The following is a 25447-nucleotide window of genomic DNA, read 5'->3' on the forward strand; positions in this document are numbered from 1 at the left end:
AGATCATACAAATCCACTATTCTTAAAATCAAAAATTCTAAAATTCACAGATCTGGTTCATTTTCTCACAGCACAAATTATATATAAAGCAATAAATAACCTGCTTCCTGACAATATTCTAAAAATGTTTTCTAAAAGGGAACGGGGATACAATTTGAGGGGGGAATTAAATTTAAAACATCCTCCTATCCGTACAACATTAAAAAGTTTTTGCATCTCTGTGTGTGGAGTGAAGCTGTGGAACAGACTAAGTAAAGATATGAAGCAATGTCCAAGCATGGCGCAGTTTAAAAAGCGGTTTAAGGATATGGTTTTTACAGGGTACAGGGAAAAGGTAGAGATTTGATAGGGTGTTCTTGTCTAATATTTTCATGTGTGTGCGCATGCACGGGTTTGTTGGTATGGGTATATATATATATATATATATATAATTGTAGGTTGTGTATCCTTGAGGTGTTAATGGGGTTATTGAAAATGTGTATATGTGCGTATGTGTGTATATACGTATGTATGGATAGATAGAAACATATATGTGTATATATTAAAAAAAAAAAAATTTACACATAACATATAATGTAATTGCAAGGAGGTATTTCTGTAGTCTATTGATACTAGATAGTGGAAAAGGGGTGGGATTAAATAAGCTTATGCTTCTTCCTGCTCCTTTTTGAACATGGACGTTATTTGGAGTTGTGGTTGCTCGTTTTCCTTTTGTTTGCTTTGTTCATTTGTCTCTTTTAATTCTATTTTTTTTTATACTTTTTCAACATGTTCAAAATAAAGATTCAATCAATCAAAAAGAAGGCTGGTAATTAAGCCAGTGACACTGTGATGGACTGGGTAGTAAAACGTCTCAACTCAGGACGGGTTATTAATTCAACTGAGTCTAGTATCTGCTGTCTCTCTACACCATCACAGGCAAAATGTTTGAAACACTCATTTACTTGCAGAGGAGTAATGATTGTCAGTGGAGTGTCCTTAAAGGTTGCTGGAGTATAGTGAGTGTTGCATAGGCCAGTTTCGACAGCAAATCATGTTTATGTCTGCAGACCAGGGGGCAGCCATACACAAATGCATGCTTTTCCCCCCCCTGTCCTCTTTCAAATGGTTACATTTGCTCTACTTTTGCAAAAATTTATCCAAACTTACCATATTATTTTCTATTGGTCACGCCGATAAACTGTATAGATATGACCCCTGATGTCTTACTGTCTTACTGTTATTTTAAGAAGGTAGCTTTTAACCATGTAAAAAAATGTTGCACATGTAGCAAAATATAAATTCTAAGAAGTCCTAAAAAAACCTTTACTGTTTAATATTTGCTCCTGAATGCATTTTGCAGTAATTTATGGTGTCGTCCCCCCTCGCTTCTGGCTGTTAAACTGATCGCATGAGAGCATAAACTGGAGGTGAGAGTCTAATGAGCGGGGTCATGTGTCACCGTTGGATGACGTGCATACAAAGACAGTCTCGTTTTATTACTCAACCCGGGCAAGCCTGGGCTACGTTTGCTTCCCTCTATGTTACGATGAGGTAGCTGTTTATAGTAACTAATAAGTTCCTGTCATGAGGCCGTACCCTGTTTCGGGGCACCGCTGGCTGACCGTGACACGGGTGCACGAGAAACGCAAGAGTAGCAGAGGGGAAAAGAGTTGGAATATTTTGCTGTCCCCACAGAGGGGCTGCTTCACATTTGTAGCCAGGTCCAGTTTCTTTCTTTTCTTTTTCCTTTTCTATGGTCTTCTGGGTGGGGGGGTTGTAATTGGTTTAAATACTCTGTTGATTAAACTTACCCTCGAGGAGGCACTTTGTGCTTTCTTTTGACTTTGGTGAGCTGCTGCTATTTTGATTAAACCAAAATAGAGCTTAGCTAAAAGAGCCTTGACTGTGTGTTCCCATTCCAAGTACTTTAACTAATACATGACTCTAGCTCTGCTCTGACTCAGGTTAGTGGAAGTTTGCATTTTTTTTTGTCTGTGTGTTTTGTCTTTGTTACAGGTAGCAGCAGTGTACAGGGACCCCAGCATAGGAAACCTCATCAGCATCAAGATTGTCAAGCTTGTCATCATCCACAATGAACAGGTGAGTACGGGGTCTTGAATGCTACGTGTACGCAGGTCATCTGCGCGTGGTTGACGTCATTGCAGGTGTCTTTGGCTTGGCTTTTTTTTCTCTGTGGGGCCTCTTTGAAAGGAAGCTGTCTTTCTTGTCGGGCTTATGTGGAATACAAATCATAATGTATTAAGGCTGCTAGCCACCTGCAAATGAAATGCTCTGTTATCAGTTTTTGAATAAGTAGGCATTTGCCTAGGGATTTTCTTTGTTTAGTTTGGTCACGGTGAGATTTTCCTCACTACCTCTGTTATTGAAAGGACCACAGGAAAGAACATAAGGCCGTTGTAGGTTGCAAGATGTCACTGAAAAATTACCAATGTATGTCCTTGTTTTCCAAAAATCCAGCACCTAAATCTTTAGTCCAAACATTATAATCATAATGAACACAAACATAAGACTCACACATTAAAGAACCTGATGTTCTAATATGTCTTTACCACCATTATTAAAAAAGGTTACTGTATGTAAGCCCAGTTTGTTGGTCGTAACCCCACTGCTGTTTCACCCAAAACAGGAAGGTCCCACTGTGAGCTTCAACGCTGCCACCACTCTGCACAACTTCTGTGTCTGGCAGCAGAGCCACAACGTCCAGGACGACAGCCATCCTTCTCACCACGACACTGCGCTCCTCATAACCAGGTATCTGCCTTTCCCACCCCACCCCTCACCTCCTTTTCGAAAGCAAGTCGCTCGAGCACGCTGCCCTTTTCAGAAGGGATTTACAGGATGGTGTTTTTTCTTTTTCACAGGGAAGACATCTGCCGCGCTAAAGACAAATGTGACACATTAGGTAATATTTTGGCTTTTCATGCAAAAATATCTGCACGTTAAGTTCTTTTACAGTGAACTTTCCACTCCACTGACCACAGCTCATGAACTGTGCTGTAATGAGTTTATGGCAAGCTGTCAGCTAATAATATTATCGTGACAGAACAGAGTGGTAGACCTGGGAGGAGGGAGACTGTGGCAGTGCTAATCTCTCTTAGGAAACAGAAGTTTTGATGCCTTTAATCTTCTCAAACGCTCAAGCAACTATTTTTCCCCCAGACACACTTGGCTTGTAGATGTTTATGCGGATCTGTGTGTTTTCCTGTGTGTGCGTATTGGTGTGTGTTGACCCTGTAGGGCTTGCTGAGCTGGGGACCATGTGCGACCCGTACCGGAGCTGCTCCATTAGTGAGGAAAATGGAATTAGTGCATCCTTCACCATCGCTCATGAGCTGGGCCATGTGTAAGTTGCAGTTCTAAACCTGTTGCCCCACCACCACCCCCATAACTCACACACACACACACATAGGACGTATGTCACCACTCAAAGCCAAGCTCGACTACAAAAGCCCTCTTATCAAGAGACACAGAGTGCAGCAGACACAGGTGCAAAACATAATAAAGAAAAAAAACCTTGACTTTTAATAACATGCCAGCCTACAATGCCTTACTATAGAGCTCAGGACGTCAACCCTCCATGTGTCCGAGCTTTACCTCGATAGCTATAAGCTCAAAGACACAACTTTATGTGAATGCCAGAAAAAACCCTCAAAAATCCTAATAATAATTGGACCTGGCATTGATGAACAACAACAAAGATTTTCTTGGAAATGGTACAAGGAGCAAGTACAAAGCTAAATATTGTATTTAGTACCTGGAAAGCCTTCCACCCCCCACCCCCCACCCCCGACTCCTCAGCGCCAAAGACAGGTAAAACAAACTGGAGATGTCACATCGCCATCATGTGCGGCTCGCCTTCGAGCGGGTAATAGCGGGGTTATCACAACATGCCTTTGCGCCAGAGAGTGTTTTCACAACAAGCAAATACTGCCACATGTGTGGAGTGAAGAAAGACTCGTACGCATAATCTGTCTTCAAATGACTGGGTCAAAACACATGACTTTATCTCTCGTATGAAGCGATGTTTATTCCAAACATCCATTTGTGGCGAAATTATGATAAATAAGTCATTACCTTCTCATTCTTACAAACGCTCCAGGTGATTTAAAACAGAGAGCTTACTTTTGGATAAAGACAAGGCCTCTGTCTTTGGTTTTTTTTTCTCTTCTGCTTCTCTCCATCTGGGTAGTAAAAAGGCGCACTGTCAGTGTGAGCCTGTGAGGTAATAGTTAAGAATGAGAGATATTTTTTTCTAGTTCCTCTGCCACGGTCACACATTTTTCCAGTGGAGAGACTGGACCAGAGGAGCAGCAGATGGACCAAGCTTACACCCTGCCCTTTTTACTTCGAGTCTCATGTGGATCTGTTTATGCTAAAGTTCAAGCAGCTGGAAGCCCACTTGGCTCTGTCTCTTGGCATGGCGAATCACTGTGTTTGCAGGCGTGAGCTCTCATGAGTGTTTGGCGCTCTGAGAAAGCCAGTGTCAGGTAATGGGACCCACTCAAGAGCACTGCAGATTAATCAGAGACTTATACTAATGGCTGGGAGGCCTTTCTCAGATAACTGCGAGAATGTGCGATCACTACTAGGCAGCACAGGGATTTTTAGGTGGCGTGGCGTCACTTGATAGCTCCTCAAAGGTGACATGTATGAGGACTTAAAACATTTGTCTGTCTTCACATGTCCCAGATCAAAAATAAATCTTCCTGACATTTTGCAAAAAAAGTATATCAAGTGTGTAAAGTGCACACAAAAAACAAAACAAATCAGAAAGCCAATGGGATAAAATCTCTGGGATTGTTAAAGATGGTTTCTTCTCGTGGACAAGTACATTCAGAGCAGCTAAGATGTGTAGTTCACAGACAGTGAGCCCTGCCTATCTTGAAGTGCTTTTCAAAGGATTTTAATCAAAGAAATACTTTTTTCAGTGCTGAAGATCCATCAAATAGGGTGGCAGAGTGGCGCGGGGACAGTGATGTGCACAGAGTGATGCAGTTATTTTGTTAAGAGCTTGAAGTGAGTGGTTTCGGATGCATGTAAATCACTGAAATTGGTTCCTCCATTGATCTAGCCACAAAACTGCCTGATTTATAACCTCATTACACTAAAAGGCTCTCATCTCAGGATTTTAAGGTTGTATTATCATTTGTATCCTTCTGATCTGACTTATTTGACGCAACATATCCAGTTTTATGTTTTCTCTCCTTTTTTTTGTGAAACTCAATTCTATTTACTTTTTTTTTTTACATCATAAGTGACAAAAAATCTTTTGCATAGTACCAGTTGATTCAGTTTTGATGTTGTGAGTATTATCCAACGGCTTGGTTTGTGTGCAGAGCTTATTACTGTGCCAGAGGCTTAATTATTTCCTGGGTGTTTGCCCTCGGGCCCTCCGTCTCCCGTAGGGTGGGCTTCATGCCAGCCATGCTAGATCTTGTTTGTGTGGTGGTATGGATTGACCCTCAGCTCCAGCCCAGAGCACAGCACTGCCCCACATCCTGGCGTAAACATCTCAAGACATCATACAGCTGCATGGGATCCTGTGTGTATAAATACATGTGTACTCATGCGTGCATGTATTTATGGGTAATGCGCCAAACCGCAGTACAAAACAGGACATCTATGCTGGGCTGCACTGTTCTGGACATGATCAAGAAAACCTGCTCTATGAGACTGCCAGCTACAGACAGCCTGGATGAATTCATTAGTTTGCAGCTTCCATGCCTCATTACGTACAATTATTCTTTTGCAAAGACTCCCGTCTCACTGCTTGATCGCTAAAGACAAATGCTCAAACAATTAGCTGGTTAACTGATTTTTGGACTTGCAGAAAATACAGGAAATAGTATTATCTCAGCAAATGTTTGTGATAATGTTATTGCAGCTTTATTGGTAAGATTGTGTACACATCAGTCTTGTTCTCCTGTCTGTGAGAGCAACTGATGTGTGAGGTGCTATTACCCCCAGCTTTTTCTAAGCATTAAGCCCTTTGAGAATGTGAGATGGTGAGCTTTGACCTCTAAGCTGGAGGTAGATCTCACTAGCATGTTGTTCTCGATGTTGAAGCCAATAGATAATGATAGATGGAGTGTGACATTTTTTTAAGACAATGTTGCACCACCTACTGGCCAGTTGGAGTTTTCTTGAAACTCTTGAAAGGATTTTACTCTCTAAATATTTAGCAAATAATACAAATAAGGATGTGCATGTATTTGGAAGTGGAAAACAAACAGACCAGTAGAGGAAAAGTGCAAAGTGTGAGGAATAACTCAAAGATATTACCGGATCTGTGGGCTGGTTGTGAACCCCTGCTACAAATGACTGAGAGTCGATCTTAGACATTTATCCTTTTTACTATGGCATATCTAATAATCGGATGATAACCCTCACAATCTCTAAATTCCCCCCTTTTTTTTGTTCTGCACCAGGTTCAACATGCCTCATGATGACAACCCCAAGTGCCGGGAGGCAGGGATAAAGCACCAGTATCACGTCATGGCTCCTACACTTAACTACGATACCAACCCTTGGTCGTGGTCCAAGTGCAGTCGCAAGTACATCACCGACTTTCTTGAGTAGGTATCTGCAGCTCTCCTATCTGGTTCTAAATTGCTTCGTAATCAAAACATGTGACTCATTATGAACTCTTCTCACGGGAGAGAAAGTGATGGTTTTTCCAGCTTTTACATGTAACTGCTTCCAGTCTCCCACAGAACTCTGCAGACAGGTCAGTGTAATGTAAACTGTGTGGAGTTGTTATTGCCTTGTGTTGAAAGAGTATTTCCTGTTTGAATTTGGGGGTCTTCCTCAGCTGACCTGAGCGATGGATCTCCTGAAGTCCTTCATCTGTCTCCCTGCTCAGACAGAGCTATTTTGTAAAGAAGCTGGCCAAACAGTAATCTAGTCACTAATCCCATTTCATCACCACAACCTTGTGCATGGGGAGGTGGCTGATTCAGCTACTCCAAACCCGCACCCACGGACGCTCATCCTGACTTCGATTCAAAATGGGAAATGTCAGTTATAATTACATCTTCCCTGAACATGACCCTTTAATCTTTGCCTCCTTTCCTCTGTTAATTGTAGAGGCCTTCACAAAGGACAGCCTTGTTAACCAGATGCGTCTCGAGAATTAGGCGATGGCCTCATATGGAGTTTTAAGGCCATGCTCTTTGCATAGTTTCCAGCTAGCCCGGACCTCAGCATCCAGTGGTTGGAACTTGCAGCCAAAGTTGAAAAGAATGTCCATCTGTCTCTTTATTGTTTGGATAAAGTTGTGTTGCTCTTCTGTTTGTATCTAATTACTACACAAAAAAACAGGAAGAGCATGACGTGAACGTCAGTCGCATTCATGTTAAACTGTAACATTTGTTAGTCACTTTGGATGTAACACACAGTGCAGGTATCGAGAACGAAGCACTGGCTTCGGTGTGGGAGCCGCGGTGGTGGGAAAGGCTCTTGAGAGTGCAGTCCAAGTGCTTTTGAAGTTTTTTGCAAGCCAACAATGAGGAGCATTGATTGAAAGTAGCACTTCTGCAGCACCACTCCTGCTGAGTGGACCGACCTGGTCAAGTATATCAGTGTTTTGACTGCCCATTCTTCCCGTAGAGTAAATTCAACCTGTAACAGTTTACAAAACGAAAGGCCGTGCCACCTCTCAAACATCCCTTTTCAAACAGCAACGGATTCCCCAATGCAGTCCCTCTTGTCTGAATATTGTTGTAATAATGTGCACTCAAGTCCCGTACCTGAAAGCTGATGAAAACTGTACTGTTGTAGTGCAGTGTCATTGTGTCCCATCTGCTGCACAAAGACACTATTCATTCCTACTCTGGCACTGTGCAATTTGATTTAACCCACAACATCCAAATATAAAATTTAAATGCAACTCTTTGACTATTCCTACGCTCTAGTTCTTGTTCATTTTGGGGAAACCCTATCAATTTCCTATGTACATCTCAAATTTTGCCAAAGCAGCAACAACTCTTATAAAGTGTAATGTGAAATTATTATAAATAATCCATCAGCATCTATTTTCTTGACAAAAACTAGGAGCTACTACATCTACTTTGTGTTTATTCATATATAACTGTAATTCAGTTCAATTCAATTTTTTATATAGCACTTTTATGTTAAAGTAAAGACATTATACAGCAAAAACCTCAACAATCAGATGACCCCATTTGAGCAAGCACTTGGTGACAGTGGGAAGGAAAAACTCCCTTTTAACAGGAAGAAACCTCAGGCGGGACCAGGCTCACGGAGGGACAGCCATCTGGTTGTGGATGAGGAAGTTGAAGACAATCTTCATACAGTTGAAGACAGAATTATCAGCCTCCCTCCATGAGAGTAGTCACATATTCTTTCTTTATGATTCCTTCCACTTTGAGATGCACTTAAACGTCCCTACAACACAATACCACCACTTCTGTGTTTCACGCCTCTCTCGTCGTAATCCAAACATAAACACTGTCTCTTTAGTCAAACAAGCAGTTTAGTCTTATTTGATCCAAGGACCCACTTCTAGTATCTTTCTCCAGGTTGTTCCTGGTATATTTAGGTCTGACTTGAAGTTGTTTCTTCTGCAGTGAAGAGAAGTTTTTCTTGGTCTGTGAACTCACAGTCCATTCCTGCACAAAGTTCTAGTGATTAACTTCCTTGAGACCACTATCCCTGACTTGACTAAATCGTTAACTAGCATTTTGGCAGTTGTTCTGGGGTTTTTAGACACATCTCTGCCAGGCTTGTTCTTTACTGTGTGACTCTTTGAATTTCTTGATGCTACTTCTCACTATAGATCTTGACACAACGCTGTCATAAATTTGTAAATCCATCTCCTGCTTTGTGAGCATCATCTAAACGGATCTCTGTTGTTTTTGGCATGATTCTTTCTGAAGTGACAGCTTAAAACCTTACTGAAGTTTTTAACACTTAATTGGAAGAGAACCTTAAGTTTTACGTTTTAAGCACTACAAAGTAAAAGCACATCTTTGCACAGCAGTAAAAAAAAAAAAGGACAACAATAATTCATCTTGTCAGAGGCAAAACGCTGACATGACAGACTTACTACTGTTTGATCGAACACTGCACATGTCGTTTAGCTCTTTGTAGAAGCCTCCAATCTGTCATGAGCTGACCTCTTGACATCTTGCCTTTATGGTGTACGTGAAAACTGTTATTGTTTAGTCTCATGTGACAAGAACACAATAACCGAGTCACCTTGTAAATAAACACACTTCCAAGTCTGCCAAAGGCTTCCAGGTGTGACAGCTCTTGTTTCCAGATGGGAATTGGCTCACCGTCTTGAATCCACACAGCTGATTTTTTGTCCCCCTTCCCCAGAACATAGATGTTTCATTTAAAATATGACCACAATGACCCCTTCTGCCTCGGTCTGTCTCGGTCTTAATAATAATTCCATTAAGTTCCAGTGCACCGATTAGACAGATGACCAACTGCTGAAAGACACTGTAATATGGGACTGTCCGAATGATTCCTCGACAGGCTGCTATGTGGTTTGCATTCAGTGTCTTCCACTGCTGTTGCTTTCTTCTAGTGCAATCATCCCCTCCTCTTGCCACAAGCCAGCATTTGCAACAATTTCTTACATTATGGCTGGAAATGAAAGGGTAAAGAAACAAAGTAATGGTAACGGAGGATAATCCTGTGTAATTATTGGCCTGTCACATCAGCTGGTGCTTTGTTGAGCAGGTGTTTTAGCGGCTCGATCCAGGATGAAATTTGTCAGAGCAGTGCAGACATGTTGTCTAATTACACATCTAGACCTGTCTCATCTGAAAGTTTCCTTTTCCCAAAGTAAACAAAGCGAGAGAAGATCCTTTGTGGCTCGCCTTGCTCTGCTAACATGTTTCATTTGTGCCCATTCACGGCCGTAAATGCGGATGATTTTATATGCAGACTGCTGGTGGATAGACGCAGTAAGTCCAGCTGTGCTTTTGTTGTCTCTTTTATTGTGTCATGGCTCAGGGTGTGGCTCATATACGGCACAATCTGTCATTATACTGCAGCGCTGGGGCTGGTGCAGATTTATTTAACTTAATCATGGTGCTTTAGCATTCTAAATGTTCTTGTTTGCCTTCAGCAGAGGAAAATACATCTAATACAAATGTGATCAGTAAGCAGATCCCTTTTTTTGTCTCCATCAAAATACTGTTTTATTCAGTCTGTGGCGCCTAACTCCAGTTTCACAGTGACAGCGTTTGCTATTAGGCTTTAAAGGGGGAAGCGGTATCAGTTTCTCTCCTCTGTAACGTTACAGACCACCCACAAGGAAAACACATCTGTGGATGATCACAGACAGTGACACAGAGATGTTTACCTTGCTTTTATGAAAGAGATGAAGTGTGCTGATACATTTTAGGGTTGGAATTACTACATTGTTATGAAGAATTCTGTACTGTGAAAGTCTGCCTGTTGAATGTGTACATGATTTGTTTTGAATTTATTTATTTAATTTTTTAGCACCGGCTATGGGGAGTGCCTCCTTGATGAGCCTGTGGGCAGAACATATGACATGCCCACTCTCCTCCCTGGTCAGCTCTACAATGCCAACAGACAGTGTGAACTGATGTTTGGTCCCGGTTCCCAAATTTGTCCTTACTTGGTACGTTGTCTTGCTATCAAAATAGATTAAAAAGCCACGGTAAAAAATGAAAGTGAAACATTTCTTTACCTGAAACATTTGAGGGGACAAAAATAAGGCCAAGGATCCAAAACTGACCCACCGAAGGCTCCAATCTGACCCACTGGACACCTGGGCCAAAACATGTGAAGCAGGGCTTAATTTTTGGACTATTAACTGAATTTATTTGAATTTCTAGCTTTTGTTACTGAAACTCCGACATGGCCATTCTTATTACTCAAACCTAAGTAAGACGTAAAAACTTCCTGTTTTCTCACTATTATAGTTTTGTAGTAGTATAGTTAAAAAAAGAGGAAAAAGGTAAACAAGGACTTTTCTGTGAATGAACAAAACTTTGTTACAGTGTTTTAAGGAGCTACCACATATTTTTTCTGTAATTTTACACACTTATTTCTTATGATTCTTTCTTACTGTCATATATCTTCCATTTACTACAACAGCATTTATTTATCATGTAGAAAAACTGTTAAAATTGCACATCTTCGTTCTTATATTAAGATATCTGAGGCATTCATTGAGTACTTAACCCCTTAAAGCCTGAACCATGAAGTAATCAGGCGAAAACTGTAGTGTTAATTGAACCTCCTGATAAAAGAAAACAAGGAAACTAAATATCACTTTGCATAATTGAGTTTTAATTCATATCATTTTTGCTACATTCTTCATTTTAGTGTGATTTAATTGCTCATAGTAGCATACTGCTACTGTCTCATAGTATATATCAGGTATTTCAGGAGAAAATGAATCACACTGTTGATGTAGAGATCTTAAAAACTCATGTATCAAATATGATAGACTTGCCATTATGGGGTCAAACTTCTTTAAACTGACCAAACGGGGAATCAGAAAAAGTCGACTACCAGCTGCTTGGATTGAAATGTTTGTAGAATTCCGTTAATATACTGGGACTACAACCACATGCTTTATCCCTCTTATGTAAGACCAAAATGGCTGGAGCAATTATTTCTTGTGTTATTCAGTGTTGTTGAAAAAAATATTTTGGCATAAGAGGGGTTTTGTACATGCTTTAACACCTTGCAGGATATTCACATCACAGAAAAGCTCTTTTCCTGTTAATTCCCAAATGATTTACTGCTCGCGTTTGTTTCTTTTCCCCCACAGAAACAGTGCAAGAGGCTGTGGTGTACGAGTGTGGAGGGGGACCACAAAGGGTGCCGTACACAGCACATGCCACTCGCTGATGGCACTGACTGTGGACATGGAATGGTAAGTCTCAGTCTCTCCATGTATAGATTATGGGAAATCATCTACACCAAAAATGCTAACAATTTTAAGGAACACACTTAGGGTGTCCCAGCTGATATTCAAGAATTGCCCATTTGAGAATGTAGGTGTAGATAATGCCGCCGCTGAACCTCTAGTGTAGGTTAAAGGTACCGCACAAAAAACAGTCGTTGAGCACTGAGTTTCCATAGGATTTTTTCCACCGTCTTGCACAGCGGAAGGAAAACACATGTCTCTCATCTAGTAAATGGACATGAATAATTATTGTGATGCAGTAAAGGCTAACAATGTGATATTTGTGTCAGTGCATTTAAATTAATGACACAAGCCAAACCTCTAATGGAGTTCTGTTTTGAATCATGATGCCTTTCCCTGCTAGTTCATTTCCTCTGCCAAGAAAAAGGAATAATTTATCATATATTACTATGCTGTCGCCACATTGATTGTAGAAACCTGCTCGAGTGGGTTCAGGTGATGGTCCTTGTTAGAAACTTGAAACTGTACTCTAAGTGTTTTACGGAGACCCAACCCCCCCATTAGCCTTAGTGTTCCCCTCGCTCTGGGATGCTATGCTAATTAGGCCTGAGACGGGTCAGTTACTTAAGATATGTGGAGAAAGGGGTGAAAAAGAAGAAACAAAAATGTAAAGAAAAGAGGGAGAGAGAGAGCCCTGATAGGGAAAGGTAAATACATGGGCCCTTTGAAAAAGGATGCCGACCGCCGTTCACAGTTGAGTCACCTTGTTGTGAACCCACGACCCCAAAACCTCTTTAAAAGGCGGGTGATTGGGTCAGTGGTCAGACCGTAACAGAGCCAGTCTGAGGCCAGCCAGCGCTCTCACAAAAGACCTCACATCAGTGATTCTGCTGGGCAGGAGGTGGGGAGGAGAGGGCTGAGGAAAGCAAGGAGGAGGTGAAGGAGGCTGTTATGGTGGGCTGGTGTTTAGCATTCAAAACATGCTGGAGAGGAGGAAAGAGAGGGAGCGAGAGAAGGAGGGCTCTCTTTTTCTCCTTAACCTTATGCCCTCCAGCAGTCTTGTAGTGTGGACCCATGTAAATCTCGTATCCCTTGTATCCTTTCATCTTGCTCTATCTCCCTCCTCACCATGTTAGGTTCTGGATCAGCCCAGTCTAGCGAAGAAAGGTTAACAGGGGATGGCTAACATCTTAATCCAACTACAACAACCAGACTAAACAGTAATGGTCCTGGGATTGTAGCTCCCATACTGCTCTCGACCTGAATGTGGGAGAAACACATAGAGTTCAATCGCACACAGGTTTGCTTTATTAAGATTAAGATAAGATAAGATAAGATAAGATAACTCTTTATTGTCATTGCACAGTCATACATAGTACAGTAGTACAATGAAATTGGAAAAACTGTCCTACGTCGGCACTACATATAACACAACACGACACGATATGACACATCACAACGTAACAAACAACACAACACAGTATATTAACTTAGTATAAAAAAGAAGAATAAGTGTATGTGTATTGCACACTGTTATTATTGCACATTAATTATTATTGCACCTTGTTATAAATATAAATATTATTCAACCCCTTAATCCCACTGGAGCTGATTTAGCTAGATTACCACTGATGCCTGATCTTTAGTGGAGACTAGTCTATATCAGAATTAATTTAAGGTTTAAAGAGACTAGCATACAATCTTATATCAAGTCAGGTTTTTATTCTTAACAGTTATGCATAACAGCATTTTACAAGAAACTACTTCACAGTGAAATATACTGTATGCATATCATATATAGTTTTAACCATATTTAGCTGCAGTTTAATCTAACCTTCCACAACTAATTTCTATTTCAAATTCAAAATTTCTTTGATTACTCTGTCCACTTGCCACTTTATGAATCACTATGTAGGCATATACTGCCTTGAGCTAAATGTTTAAGATACCACCTTGCCTACATTGTCATAGGTAATAAATCTAGACGCATGCTCTTTCAGGCCACTTTTGTAGGTATTAAGTACTGGAAACCACTGGAAACTATTTGATTGATGTTGACATGACAGCATCACACACATAAAGCAAATCTCCTGTTCCATTACATCCCAGTGGTGCTCTATTGGGCCGAGATCAGGTGACTGTGGAGACTATTTGAGTACAGTGAACTCAGTGATATACTGGGTACATTGTGGTCATAAAGGGACGATTATGGTCAGCAACAAATAACCCAGGTTTTTCCAATCATCTATTGTTCCATTTTGATGAAACTGTGCAAAGTTCAGTTTCCTAATCTGAGCCTTACAGGTCCCGCTGTGGTCTTCTGTTGTTGTAGCTAGACTTTTAGTCAAGACCGCCTAAACTAAGACCAAGACAATACCAAGACCAGAGGGTATCGAGACCAAGACAAGACCAAGACCAAGACAGACCGAGTCAAGACCAAGACAAAGTCGAGATGAGACAAAAAAGTCTTTAAACTGCAGCCAGATGCTGCTTCGTTTACAGGTGTCAGGCATATATATGTGTTTTTGCGATGCACTCACTTACCGAGAGGACAGAAGCACGCTCCACTTGACTGCCGCGTCTCTCACCCTCTCTGTTTTTCACATAATGATATTATCCTATATCCTCGCATGTGATTGGCCACAATATGGAGGGATTGGAGCATAGCTGAGCCACTGTGTGAGAGCTGAGCAGTGAAAGGAAATTAAGTGAGGAGCCGGCTCTCGCCCAATGGGAGTCGACTCTTCTGATTCACTACAAAGCACTCTGTAAGCACGGCTCTTAGAGCTGATGCTTTTGCGCAGGACACATTATCGAACGTTACAATGTGTGTCAGGGATACTGTTGACTCCAAATCTCCCGACCACTATGTCAATCTGAGACAGCGAGACCAAGACCAAAGTCCGTTGAGACCAAGGCAAGACCAAGACCACGTAAAAGAGACCAAGACCGGTCTTGAGACATCCAACTCTAGTTGTAGCCCATCTGTTTCAAGGGTTCCACATGTTTTCTGTTCAGTGATGCTCTTCTGCATACATTGGACGTAATGAGTGGTTGAGTTACTGTCGCCTTCCTGTCAGCTCGAAGCAGCTTGGCCATTCTCCTCTGACCTCTGGTATCAAACAAGGCACTTTCACCAAGAGAACTGCTGCTCACTGAATGTTTTCTCCTTTTCTTTTTTTCTGGAATAACAGATGAGAGAAAAATGTTCTTTCATTTCTGCCTGTGTGTGCGTCAGCAGTGGCACCACCTTTGTTTGTGGTGCCGAGGCCCAGATTCATCTTCATGCAGGGTGCTCTTTGAAGTGGCGTTAGTTGAAAGAGCAGGGGACCCTACACCAACGCTCACCTGCCCACACAAGTGCTCTTTAATGTGGTGTCTGAGTGGGGTGTGCTTGTGTGTCTTTGAGCATGTTTAAAGTCTGATAATCTGCATGCCCAGATGACTCCTCTTCATTCTTTTGTGCCAGAATTGCGTTGTTCCTTCTTTACATGTCTTGGTTCTGCTTTTGCGTTGGTCCGTGGTTAGGTTCAAGTGTTAGGCTCTGCACGGGCCTCAGACCCTCATGGCTTCTTGGCTTTTAGCTGTCAGATTCGTAGGATTGCAGCTATGTCTCTGGGATAGGGGTCGAGGTGGGGGGGTTTGGGGGACTGAGGATCCCAGCTCTTTTCAGATACGTGTTTTGTTGCTTACTGTGTCATTCTGAGCAATTCCATGTCATCTCATAAACGAATTTTCCCTCTTGCGCTTCTGTGCTTTTTGGGAAGATGTTTTGCTCTCTCCAGTTATGAAACAAAGTTTCGACCACATTGGGTAATTGAGGGCAGTGCCTCAAATAGTGGGAGAGTAGGATGTCCTGTAAATGAAAGAGGGAGGTGGAGAAAAACTTTGTTTGTATACTGCTCAGTTAAATCAGGGCATTGGGCAGTGCAGGGTTCATGGGTAGTTTTCTCTCTGTCTCTCTCTCTGTTCCCTTCTTCTCTGAATATCTCCAATCCTGCCTGTTTGTCTCCCTCCCACCCTCCTTCCCCATCTTTTGCTTTCACTGGGTGCCGGAGTGAGTAATGCGGTCACATGACCTCGTGGCCGCTGCCTCTGTCATCTGGCTCAGTGGGCCGTGCGCTAACGAGGGCATCCCATCACTTGTTGTCTATAAATACCACCACCACTCTTCCTCCCTCCTTCCCCCTCCATCCTCTCTTTTCTTGCCCTTCCCCGTTTCAGTCCCCTCACCCTTCAAAAGGATGCCGCTTTCACGCCTGGCTGCGACTGTTTGCGTGTGTGTTTTAATTGTGTGCTTCAATGTGTGCGTTTATTGGAGAAGTACCTGTTTTTAAGTGTGAGCAGATGCACATGTGTAGATGTGTGCATGCAACTATGTGTCTTTGTGTGTGCATAGATTAGGGGCCAGCCTGCATGGTCAATAAGTGTCAAGCCGAAGTGCAGGGCTGCTAGGCCTTGTATCAGTATCCTACCCTTTGAAGATCCCAGTGCTGCTTCTCACCACGTTGTGGCTCAGCGGGTGGCAGAGGGGCAAAAGAGAGGCAACAGAGCTTAAGCTGGCTCTATTTTTTATTTTTTATTTTTTTGGATGAAGGTTTTGACCTAAAGCATCTCAGCAAGAAATGATGAAGTATTCAATGAATTAGTTTTTTAAATTTATTTAATGTGGTGGCTGCTAGCCAAGTTTTTAGTGTGTGAAATATTTGAAAGAAAGATTTCCACATACTCTTGTTCATGGCTTAAATGAACAGTTAGTGTAAATTAAGAAACAGGAAGTTGCTTTTGATTTACAGAATCTTGTTTGGAAAAGAATGACGACCCGCTCTGGTTTCAGCCATTTAGAGCTGAGATAGTGGGGTCTTGAAAAGTGAAGCCGGGGCAGAATGGAGTATGCTGGCGGAGGCGATGAGTGTTGGCTGGATCTCCGCTGGCAGCTTGACAGACTTGTTGTACGATGCCGGGACAGGCAGTGCGTTTGTGTGCAGTCTTGTGCGAGCGTGCACGTCTGCATGGGGATCGCGAGGCCAGTATCAGTGTTACTCTCAGCTAATCTCTGGGTATTTGCAGGATGTTGCCACTTTGATTTGCTATCATCGCACACATATCTGTGGGTTTGGGGTAACAAGAGGATTGTTGTTTTCGCATTCGTGCAGTTTACTGATTGAAATTCTGTGTCCGGAAACCACTGAGTGGAGCTTTCATTGCATGTGTATTTGCTTGATTACGCTATAATGTGGTGACATTTAAACCCGTCGCTGTGTGAAAGGCGATATATTCAGTGGAACTTGGAAAGAGTTACAAGATAATGGGACAACAGCAAGAAGCTGAAAACACTGCATCCAACTGTAGCAGTGAACCCACTTCCTGCACAAGCACAGACTTAACGTAGAAAGCCTTTATTACCTCAAGAGGAGGTCATGTTTTTGGTCGAGTTTGTGTGTCGTTATTTCTGCAAACATGATAGCTCAAATACTTTGCACACAACTGAACTGCCCAGCGCACTGGGGCACATGTGTATCAAACTTAAACAAGCTTTTCTTGCTTGAGCAGGACTCAAAGCCTATGGATGCTCTATGTTACATTCCAAGTATGAGAGTCCTCACAGTCCCAGGATGTAACTATATAAGAAGAGACATGTTGATTAGTCAGTGTGCAATCATTTTGCCAGTCAACCCTTCCTGGCTTGTACAAGGATGGTTCAGGGAGACACTTATGAGAGTATTCTCTCTGAACCACACTGACGTACACAATAATGTATTTGGCTAACTTGTTAGCAAGCAGTTGTCTCTTTACACATCTTACAACGACCCAACATAAGCATTCATTTAGAGTTAACATATGTGCCTAACGAATGTATTTGCAGTCTCCACCACTTCCTGAGGATGTTTGAGCTTAACTTTCTTAAAAATAACCAATAAAAAAATAATTGCTGACTCTGCCTGTCTGTTGTTTGGTAAGTTTACCTGATCTATTTTTGCTCACACAGATGCATGCTGCTGAGCAAAAAGAGTCTGAAGTTGAGCTTGTTTGTTACAGCTGTTTGCAGGAAGCTTTTTTGCATTTGTATGTAGATTGTGTAATTGTATATCTAAAACTAGGTGAGCACATATATAGGTAAGCACTTACTAGTCATTAGTTTGAGAACAGTATCACAGCCAACTATGGAAGACCACACAAAAGTGTGTCTTGCATAGATCTTTGTTTTAGTAGTGCCTGTCCAAAGTCAGAGACATGCAGAAACAGATGAACATTTGACCACTAGCTGGTAGATCCACCTGCAGTTTTTCTGTGACCACATTTTGACATAATGGCACTTGAAAACACACATATACACAACAGCTGTACGAGTGTGACTGGTAGTTACCTGGACACAGGGTCTGTCGGGATCAAACAGCAAATGGTACTGTATACTTTTATACCTTTGAGTGGCATTGTAACATTGTGGCTTTGCTCAGTTCTGGTGTTAAGTTCTAATCACAGATTGGGTTTATATTTAAAAGTTTTTTTTCTCAAAAATGGTGATCAATTTACTAAAATCATCAATCATCAATCCTTTTTTATTACGGAAATGTTTCTTACACTCCTCGGAAAAACGGAGACCACAAATGAGGACAGGAAGCAAAGAGGAGATAAAATTAGAGGTTGTTGTTTCTCCTGTTGTCTGCCACACTCCTTCCAATGTGTCTTCTCATTTCTCTGTCTTGTCTTATGGTCTTTTAAGACACGACCAAAGAGGAGACTCGAGGAACTGACAGTGAAAACACGTGCATGGGCTAAAAAATGAGTCTGTGTGTATCCACTCTGTAAAAGCAGCTGTAAGGTGACTGATTTCCAGTCGCATGGCCAGCAAATGGAAGTGCTGCAGATGATCCTATGTTGTCATTGGGCCTCTACAGCTTCCCTCACCTCCAGGACAAGCGATAAAACACGTAAAACAAAATGACGCCATATTGAAAATTAACTGCGGTGGTCCATGCCATCGCATTTTGAGGGGTTGCTCCAGATGTTTCTAGCATTTCTAAGATTGCAGTCTGTTTTAATTTTGCATTGTTGGGAGGAAAAGGGGCTCCCAGCTGCTGGAGACAATACACAAACCCCCAACCATCCGAGGTGAACTCCTAACCCAGAGGCATGAGAAAGGCACCGCCCGCATGAAAGGTGATGACTTTTGGAAATGGCCGTGTTAAAATGAAAGAGCGGAGTGCTTTTTAAATCAGTCCTCTACCTTCTCATTCCTCTTGTGATGTATGGCTTGGGTTCAGAAATGAGGCGCTCTCTGCAACAGTTTTCTGGCAATTACAGGGCGCTAACTTCCAAAGCAGCTGAGGTGCTCAGAGCAGATGCTGCTGTCCTTACTATTTTCACTGTTTGAGTTAGCATGCTGGTAACTGCTCTCTGTGACTCCATGGGCTACTCATTTAATCTTTATTGAGTATGTCATTAAGAGCCAAGAGGCAAAGGTATTGGGTATATTTCAGCTTACATGATCTATATATATACATGCATGCAATATAGGTGTATGCACATATGCATACTTTCATATGAGCTGGTAAGTTAGCTTGTACCTTTGTGAAATTTCTAATTTGAAACACATGCTAGTCACAGCTGGATGGGTTTCTCTCACGGGACCTCCAAGTGTTTCAACACATTCCCAGCTGAGGTCAAAATTTGACAATCTTTTCAGCAAAAAGAGGCTCGCCTGGTGTCCTTAATGGGCACTTGGGCTTTGCTAAATGCGCCTTTTTATTTCAGTGTTTTCCAAATGTGTATGTGCTCTTTGGTAGGAACCTAATTGGAAGTGAGTGTGGATCCAAGTGCCTTCAGACCCTAAGCAGTCATTCTTAACACTTAATACACATTCACACTTTCGCACTTATGTGTGTTTTTTTTCTTTTTTTTTTGGTTTCCACCCCCCCCCCCCCCATTCCTCCTTTCTTTTTTTTCACCACATCACCTTTTCAGGCCAAACAAAACGGATGTAAACAGAGGGTGCCAGCATGGATAGTGGAATGCCTCAGAGGCTTACACAGTCCGTGGTCCTCTGTGACAGACAGTCAGCCTTGTGTTTGACAGCTCCTTGGGTCCTGCTGCCTGTCTGCACTCTGGTGGTCTCCGCTCGGCCTTTGCAATTCACCGTGAGGGGATAAGGGGGGATGGGTAGCCCTGGAGAAGGGGTATAGAAGGGATGCTCAGGTCTGGGCTGACACTCCTCAAGTTGAGCGTGGGGGGCTGCAAGGGGAGGGGAAACTATTTGCTGTAACAAAGGAAAGCTTTTGGACTTACTGCCTAAATGTGTTTCATTGACAGTTCCATGAACTCGGTGAGCTCCAAAGTCCAGCACCTGTTTGCCTTTTTCTGTGACATGGAAACTATTTCCAATAATGCGCATGCTTTATCAAATTCTTTTCAGCACTTTCCATTTGATTCTTTTCTTAATTCATTGTTTGCGCTCCAACAGAATTATCGGCGCGTTCAGTTTGCATTTACGCTAGACTCGGACTCAGGAGGAGTGAGCCCGGGAATTCCTCAAACTAGGCCCGGATTATGAAAATGTTTGTGGCTTGTTTAGTCCATACCCTGCAGCTCTTAACACCTGCCTGCCATTGTGTACAGACTTTACACTCCATCATTAAAGACCCACAAGTGTGTAAAACACACATGCAAACAAAGCCAGGATAGCAGAAGCAGCCAAATAGTACTTGCTTCCATGTGGTTTTGTGTATGCCCTTTTGCATTTGTACATCTGAGGTAATGAATACATGTTGTTAATTTGCATTAAAGCAGAAATTAACCAGGTCAGCCATTGCCCAGGAGCTACCTCTGATTGATTGACCGATCTCACTGGCTAATGAGCTGAAATGATAAAATTCCAGTGAAGTAAATGTGGCACGGTTTTGTTTCCATTTTCTCATGAGTCTTCAGAACATGACGCAGGGGCTCAAATGCCTCGTAGTGGAAAAAGGATTAGACATAGTAGATTCATTTCTCAGCTGATTGGAGCTGGGGGTGGGAGTAACAGGATGGATATGAAGCTCCCGACAAACGGAGTGCAGTCAAAATAAACACTGTGAGGTGTCCAGAAAGAACGTTTTCCTTTTCTGGTTAAAGGATAAAAAAACTGAGCAGGAGAAGGGAGCTTCTGATGTCAGGCTAGTAATGAACTTTCTTCCTCTTGTTATCACGACTCTAGAGTTTCCTTATCATGGTGCCACTGCTCCCCTCGCCTGTGTGCCCGGACGGCGGGCTACGTACCCAGACAGACGCCGTCTTGTCCTGCATTCTTTCTCTGAACAGGACCCTCTGATATCTTAGTCACTGAGAGGAGGATTTGGTTACACACAAAGGGAAATGTGCGTGCTGTGCTTTGCTTATGAAAGCGGTATTAGTTCTTTTTGGCAAAAGTTGCTTAGCGGGTACACACTGCTTGACACTGGAAGCCTTATTTGTGGGATAATTGGGTCTGTTGCATGAAAGCTCTGTGTTCCCGTATTTTGTTTTTTAATTCCGAAGATGGCTTATAAAATATAAAGTTTGGAATACAGGGGTCGGGTTAGAGATACACTAAACCACTTTTGTGAGTGTCAGATTGTCATTGTGTTCATTAAATTTCCTCTTACTATCGATTGTGTTGTGGAAATGCAATTTTCTCATGTGGGACTAAAGATCTAATAAGCCGATGACTGAGATGGCGAAGAAGAACACTGTGCCCAGGTGTGCTGTACTAGATTATGTTGCCTTCAGTAATGCAGGGGTTGCTTTTATACATTTTAACATGCTCTCTTCTTGCTTGTGTGTGTTCCATTTCAGTATTGCAGACATGGGATGTGTGTAAATAAAGATTTGGATCTGCAACCAGTCCATGGCGAGTGGGGTCCCTGGGGGCCCTACAGTGTTTGCTCCAGGTCCTGTGGTGGAGGAACGAGAAGCACCACTAGAGACTGCAACAAGCCTGAGTAATTCAATTCAATTTCAATTCAATTCAATTTTATTTATATAGCGCCAAATCACAACATAAGTCGCCTCAAGGCGCTTCATAAGAAATAATGAGATCGTTATTGACGGTCAGAGTGCAAATATGTGTGCGATAACTGTGATTTGGATGTGAACAACATGTTTAAAGATCACTTAATGTGATCTTTAAATTCAAACTTTGCGTAGTGCCTCTGTAATCGTTAATTTTCCCGTTGTTGTAGGCCCAGAAACGGCGGTAAGTTCTGTGTGGGTCGCAGAATGAAGTTCCGCTCCTGCAACACTGAGCCATGCCCACGAGGACAGAAGGATTTCCGGGAAGAGCAGTGCTCTCAGTTTGACGGCAAACACTTCAACATCAATGGTCTACCTCCCACCGTCCGCTGGGTCCCCAAGTACAGTGGCAGTGAGTATACCCAAACCATTCAAGCCACACCATCAGCAATACACACTATTTAAATGCAACTGAGCATGTAGCTTTAACTTTACGTAAACGTTCACCTTAAACACCACATCCCACATTTTTAAAGTGATTTTTTGTTTGCATCCAGTTACTCACAGTTTGCACAAATACGTCAATAAACTTATCTGTAAATCCACAAGTGTGTGTAAGAGAGAAGCAAGGACCAAGACCTACAAAGTTGCGACGCCTCCACAGCCATTGCATTTGAATCTAATGTGCCTGAATTTTAATACATGGCAGGGGAAGACAGGCAATTTTTGTTGAGAAATTGATGAATGTATGATAAAAATCTACAGCTGTATTTTTTTTAAGGTGTCCTTAAGTAAACTTTTAATTGACACTAATCAAGGGCAACATAAAGTCTTTCCATATGAACTTCCTGGCAGCTTTCTCTTACAGATGTATGTCAGGCCCTGCCTAGATAGTCTGCCCCATGAGATTACCATCTGGCAAAGTTGCTGCAAGTGATTCTTTTAGTTAATTGATGCTGAAGCGAAGAAGCCAAGCCCCGGTCTGGGTACACTGTCAGATACCATCTAAATATTAGAGATAAAGCAAGAGTCTGCTGAGGGTCACAAAGAAGTAAATAGGTTTAAGTTAAAAAGTTTGTTTCCTAAGGATTCGCAGGATTTCACTGAAAATGTATCTTTATTGCTCAGAATTTTAATTTAATTGTTTTCTTTGTATCCTTTAAGTATTAATGAAGGATCGGTGCAAGCTCTTTTGCCGGGTTGCTGGGACTACGGCATACTATCAACTGAAGGACCGTGTCATCGACGGCACACCGTGCGGGCCAGACACTTACGACATCTGTGTGCAGGGCCTCTGCAGGGTATGTCTGCGTGCTCCTTGTTTTTCCCGATTACACTCAAAGCAATACTTGCTCACATACCCTCCGACGCCGTCAGCTTCAGCTTAGTTGCGCGCTGTCAGGAGCTTCACTCTAAAGCACACATTTCTGTCTTTTCTATCTTCTGCACTTCTGCAGCAAGCGGGCTGCGATCACGTGCTGAACTCAAAGGCCAGGAACGACAAGTGCGGCGTGTGTGGCGGCGACAACTCATCGTGCAAAACTCTGGAAGGAACCTTCAATGATGCTCAGTATGGTAAGTCCCTCTCAGCTCAGATTGCACGCTCTGTCCATTAATAACTGACTGTTCCACAAAACATATGTCAGCACATTCTGCAAATAAACAGGCTGTTATAAATTGTATATGCAGCAAACATAGACGAGCTTAGAAAGACTTTTAGTTATATGAGGCTACAACACTGACATTCAATATGTTCATATTAGGCACTGATGTCATGTATGGTTATGGTTAACATGTTAAGCTTGATGTGAAGAACAATGTATGCTTTGGACAAATTTTGGGGGAAAAAATACATGAAAGCAGTTTGCTCTAAAGCTTTACAAACTTTGTTCATGTCACTCAGTCTGGTCTTTTGATAGCAAACACAAACCTGACATCATCCCCTTTCAGCTGTGGTGCTTAAAGCAGTGCCTCACTGTGGGCCAACTGCTGATTGCATCCAATCCTTTTTAAGTCTGGGCAGTAAAACAGGACCAGCATTAGCATAAAAAGCTATGGGTGTGGCCTCTGTCATTTGTACTGTGCTAGTTTGGCACTCAACTTTAGCATCTCTATCCATCTTCCTTTTTCTGTGCTCCTTTGGCTCATGGGTGGCAAAGTGTTTGAGGACTGTATTCAACCAAATCAGGCACTGACCTCAGCCCTGGAAATCTGGCTTAACCATAAGAACGACAAAAAGAAAAAAGAAGGAGTGGGAGTGTAGCCCAGGCAGGATATCCCTCTGCTCCTGTCTTGAGTCTGAGCCTGTCTTCTTGCCATTGAACCTTTTATTCTTTTTCTTTTCATGTCTCTTGATTTATTCCTTTTTTTGTCCGCGTTTCATTCATTGTGTTTACTTAGTTTTCCCCTTAATCCTTCTTCACCAGCCGACACAAAATGATGAACTGTCAACCATAAGTCTGGTTCCTTTTACTTGTAAACAAATATCTTTATGTTCGCAATACAATTTGTATTAAACATGCTTTTGTAGCTAACACCAAGGCCCGATAATACTTCAAATAGCACAAATACATTATTATTCTTTAAAAAACTGTGTTAAAACACAGGAATTGGTGACTCACTTACATTAACTGTTGATAGTTATTGTGAATCAAGAACTCCCACACCATCCGCCTTTTACTGAAGTTTCCTCAATGTTCTTCACTTAAAATGAAAATAATCTGTACACAAAATACTTAAGGGATTAAAAACACAAGCTAATTTTCTTTAGCAAAGCAAATACTATATAGTATTCCTTCTCGCTAGTGTCAGAAAGTAGTCTGTACAAGGTAAACCAAATCATTCCACAAGTGCAAGTTTTTTTTTGTTTGTTTGTTTTAACCTCGGGGTGTTGTATTTACTATTCTTTTCTGGGTCACTCTGTGGTGAGGGCTGATTGTGTGTGCGGTCAGTCGCTAAGCTAGGAGATACCACGTAGCCTCAGGGAGGGTCTAGTGTTGCCTGTGAGCTTATCGTTACCCAAGTGGCTCTAGGTAGTGAATGTGACATAGCACTTAAAAGCAGTAACAGTGAACTCAAAAGGCAACTTTGGCAAGGTTTTTGTTTTGTTTCACGCAAATCTTTATGAGTGAAAAGTGTCAAGACGAAAAAAAAACCTTACTGTCTGTCATCTCTGTTTGGTGCAGCTCATTTCAAATCAAGACTAACAGACAGAAAGAGAAAGACCTACATGTGTGAGATCTACAAGGCTGATGAGAAGAAGATATGTAAAACAAGTGCTGCCCCCGAGTGGCTTAAGGTGTCAGGCTAATTGTCAGATCGCTTCAAACCCACCTCTTGTATTTTATTCCTTTCACTTCTCACTTGTGACTCTCAAGCTGAGCCTATATGAAAAAGGAAATGAGTAAATAATAAATTGACTCCTAGTTTACCTTTCCACCACCTGTTGCAAACATTAGACTAAAGGCAGTCTATTAGAGAGACCAAAAGTGCAAGACAATGGTTGCACCAAACAGCTGCTCATTATGAATGCAGTTCATGCAAATTCTGGTCCCAGTTTGGTCTCGCTGGTTCTGTGTTTTGCTTAATTTGTTG

General features: G+C 42.0%; 1 protein-coding gene across 1 annotated transcript in view; it reads left to right on the forward strand.

The window, feature by feature from the left end:
- Nucleotides 1-25447, forward strand: part of LOC309710244 (A disintegrin and metalloproteinase with thrombospondin motifs 20) — a 78500-nt gene that overhangs the window by 18750 nt on the left and 34303 nt on the right. Inside the window, 11 exon segments of the mRNA XM_082539542.1 lie at nt 1999-2082; nt 2630-2754; nt 2865-2905; nt 3241-3346; nt 6432-6578; nt 10486-10627; nt 11789-11893; nt 21698-21843; nt 22084-22265; nt 23018-23154; nt 23311-23428. Of these exon segments, the coding sequence (XP_082395668.1) occupies nt 1999-2082; nt 2630-2754; nt 2865-2905; nt 3241-3346; nt 6432-6578; nt 10486-10627; nt 11789-11893; nt 21698-21843; nt 22084-22265; nt 23018-23154; nt 23311-23428 (1333 nt within the window).

Source organism: Aulonocara stuartgranti (assembly GCF_965226115.1).
Source record: "Aulonocara stuartgranti genome assembly, chromosome: 7".
NCBI classification, from domain to species: Eukaryota; Metazoa; Chordata; class Actinopteri; order Cichliformes; family Cichlidae; genus Aulonocara; species Aulonocara stuartgranti.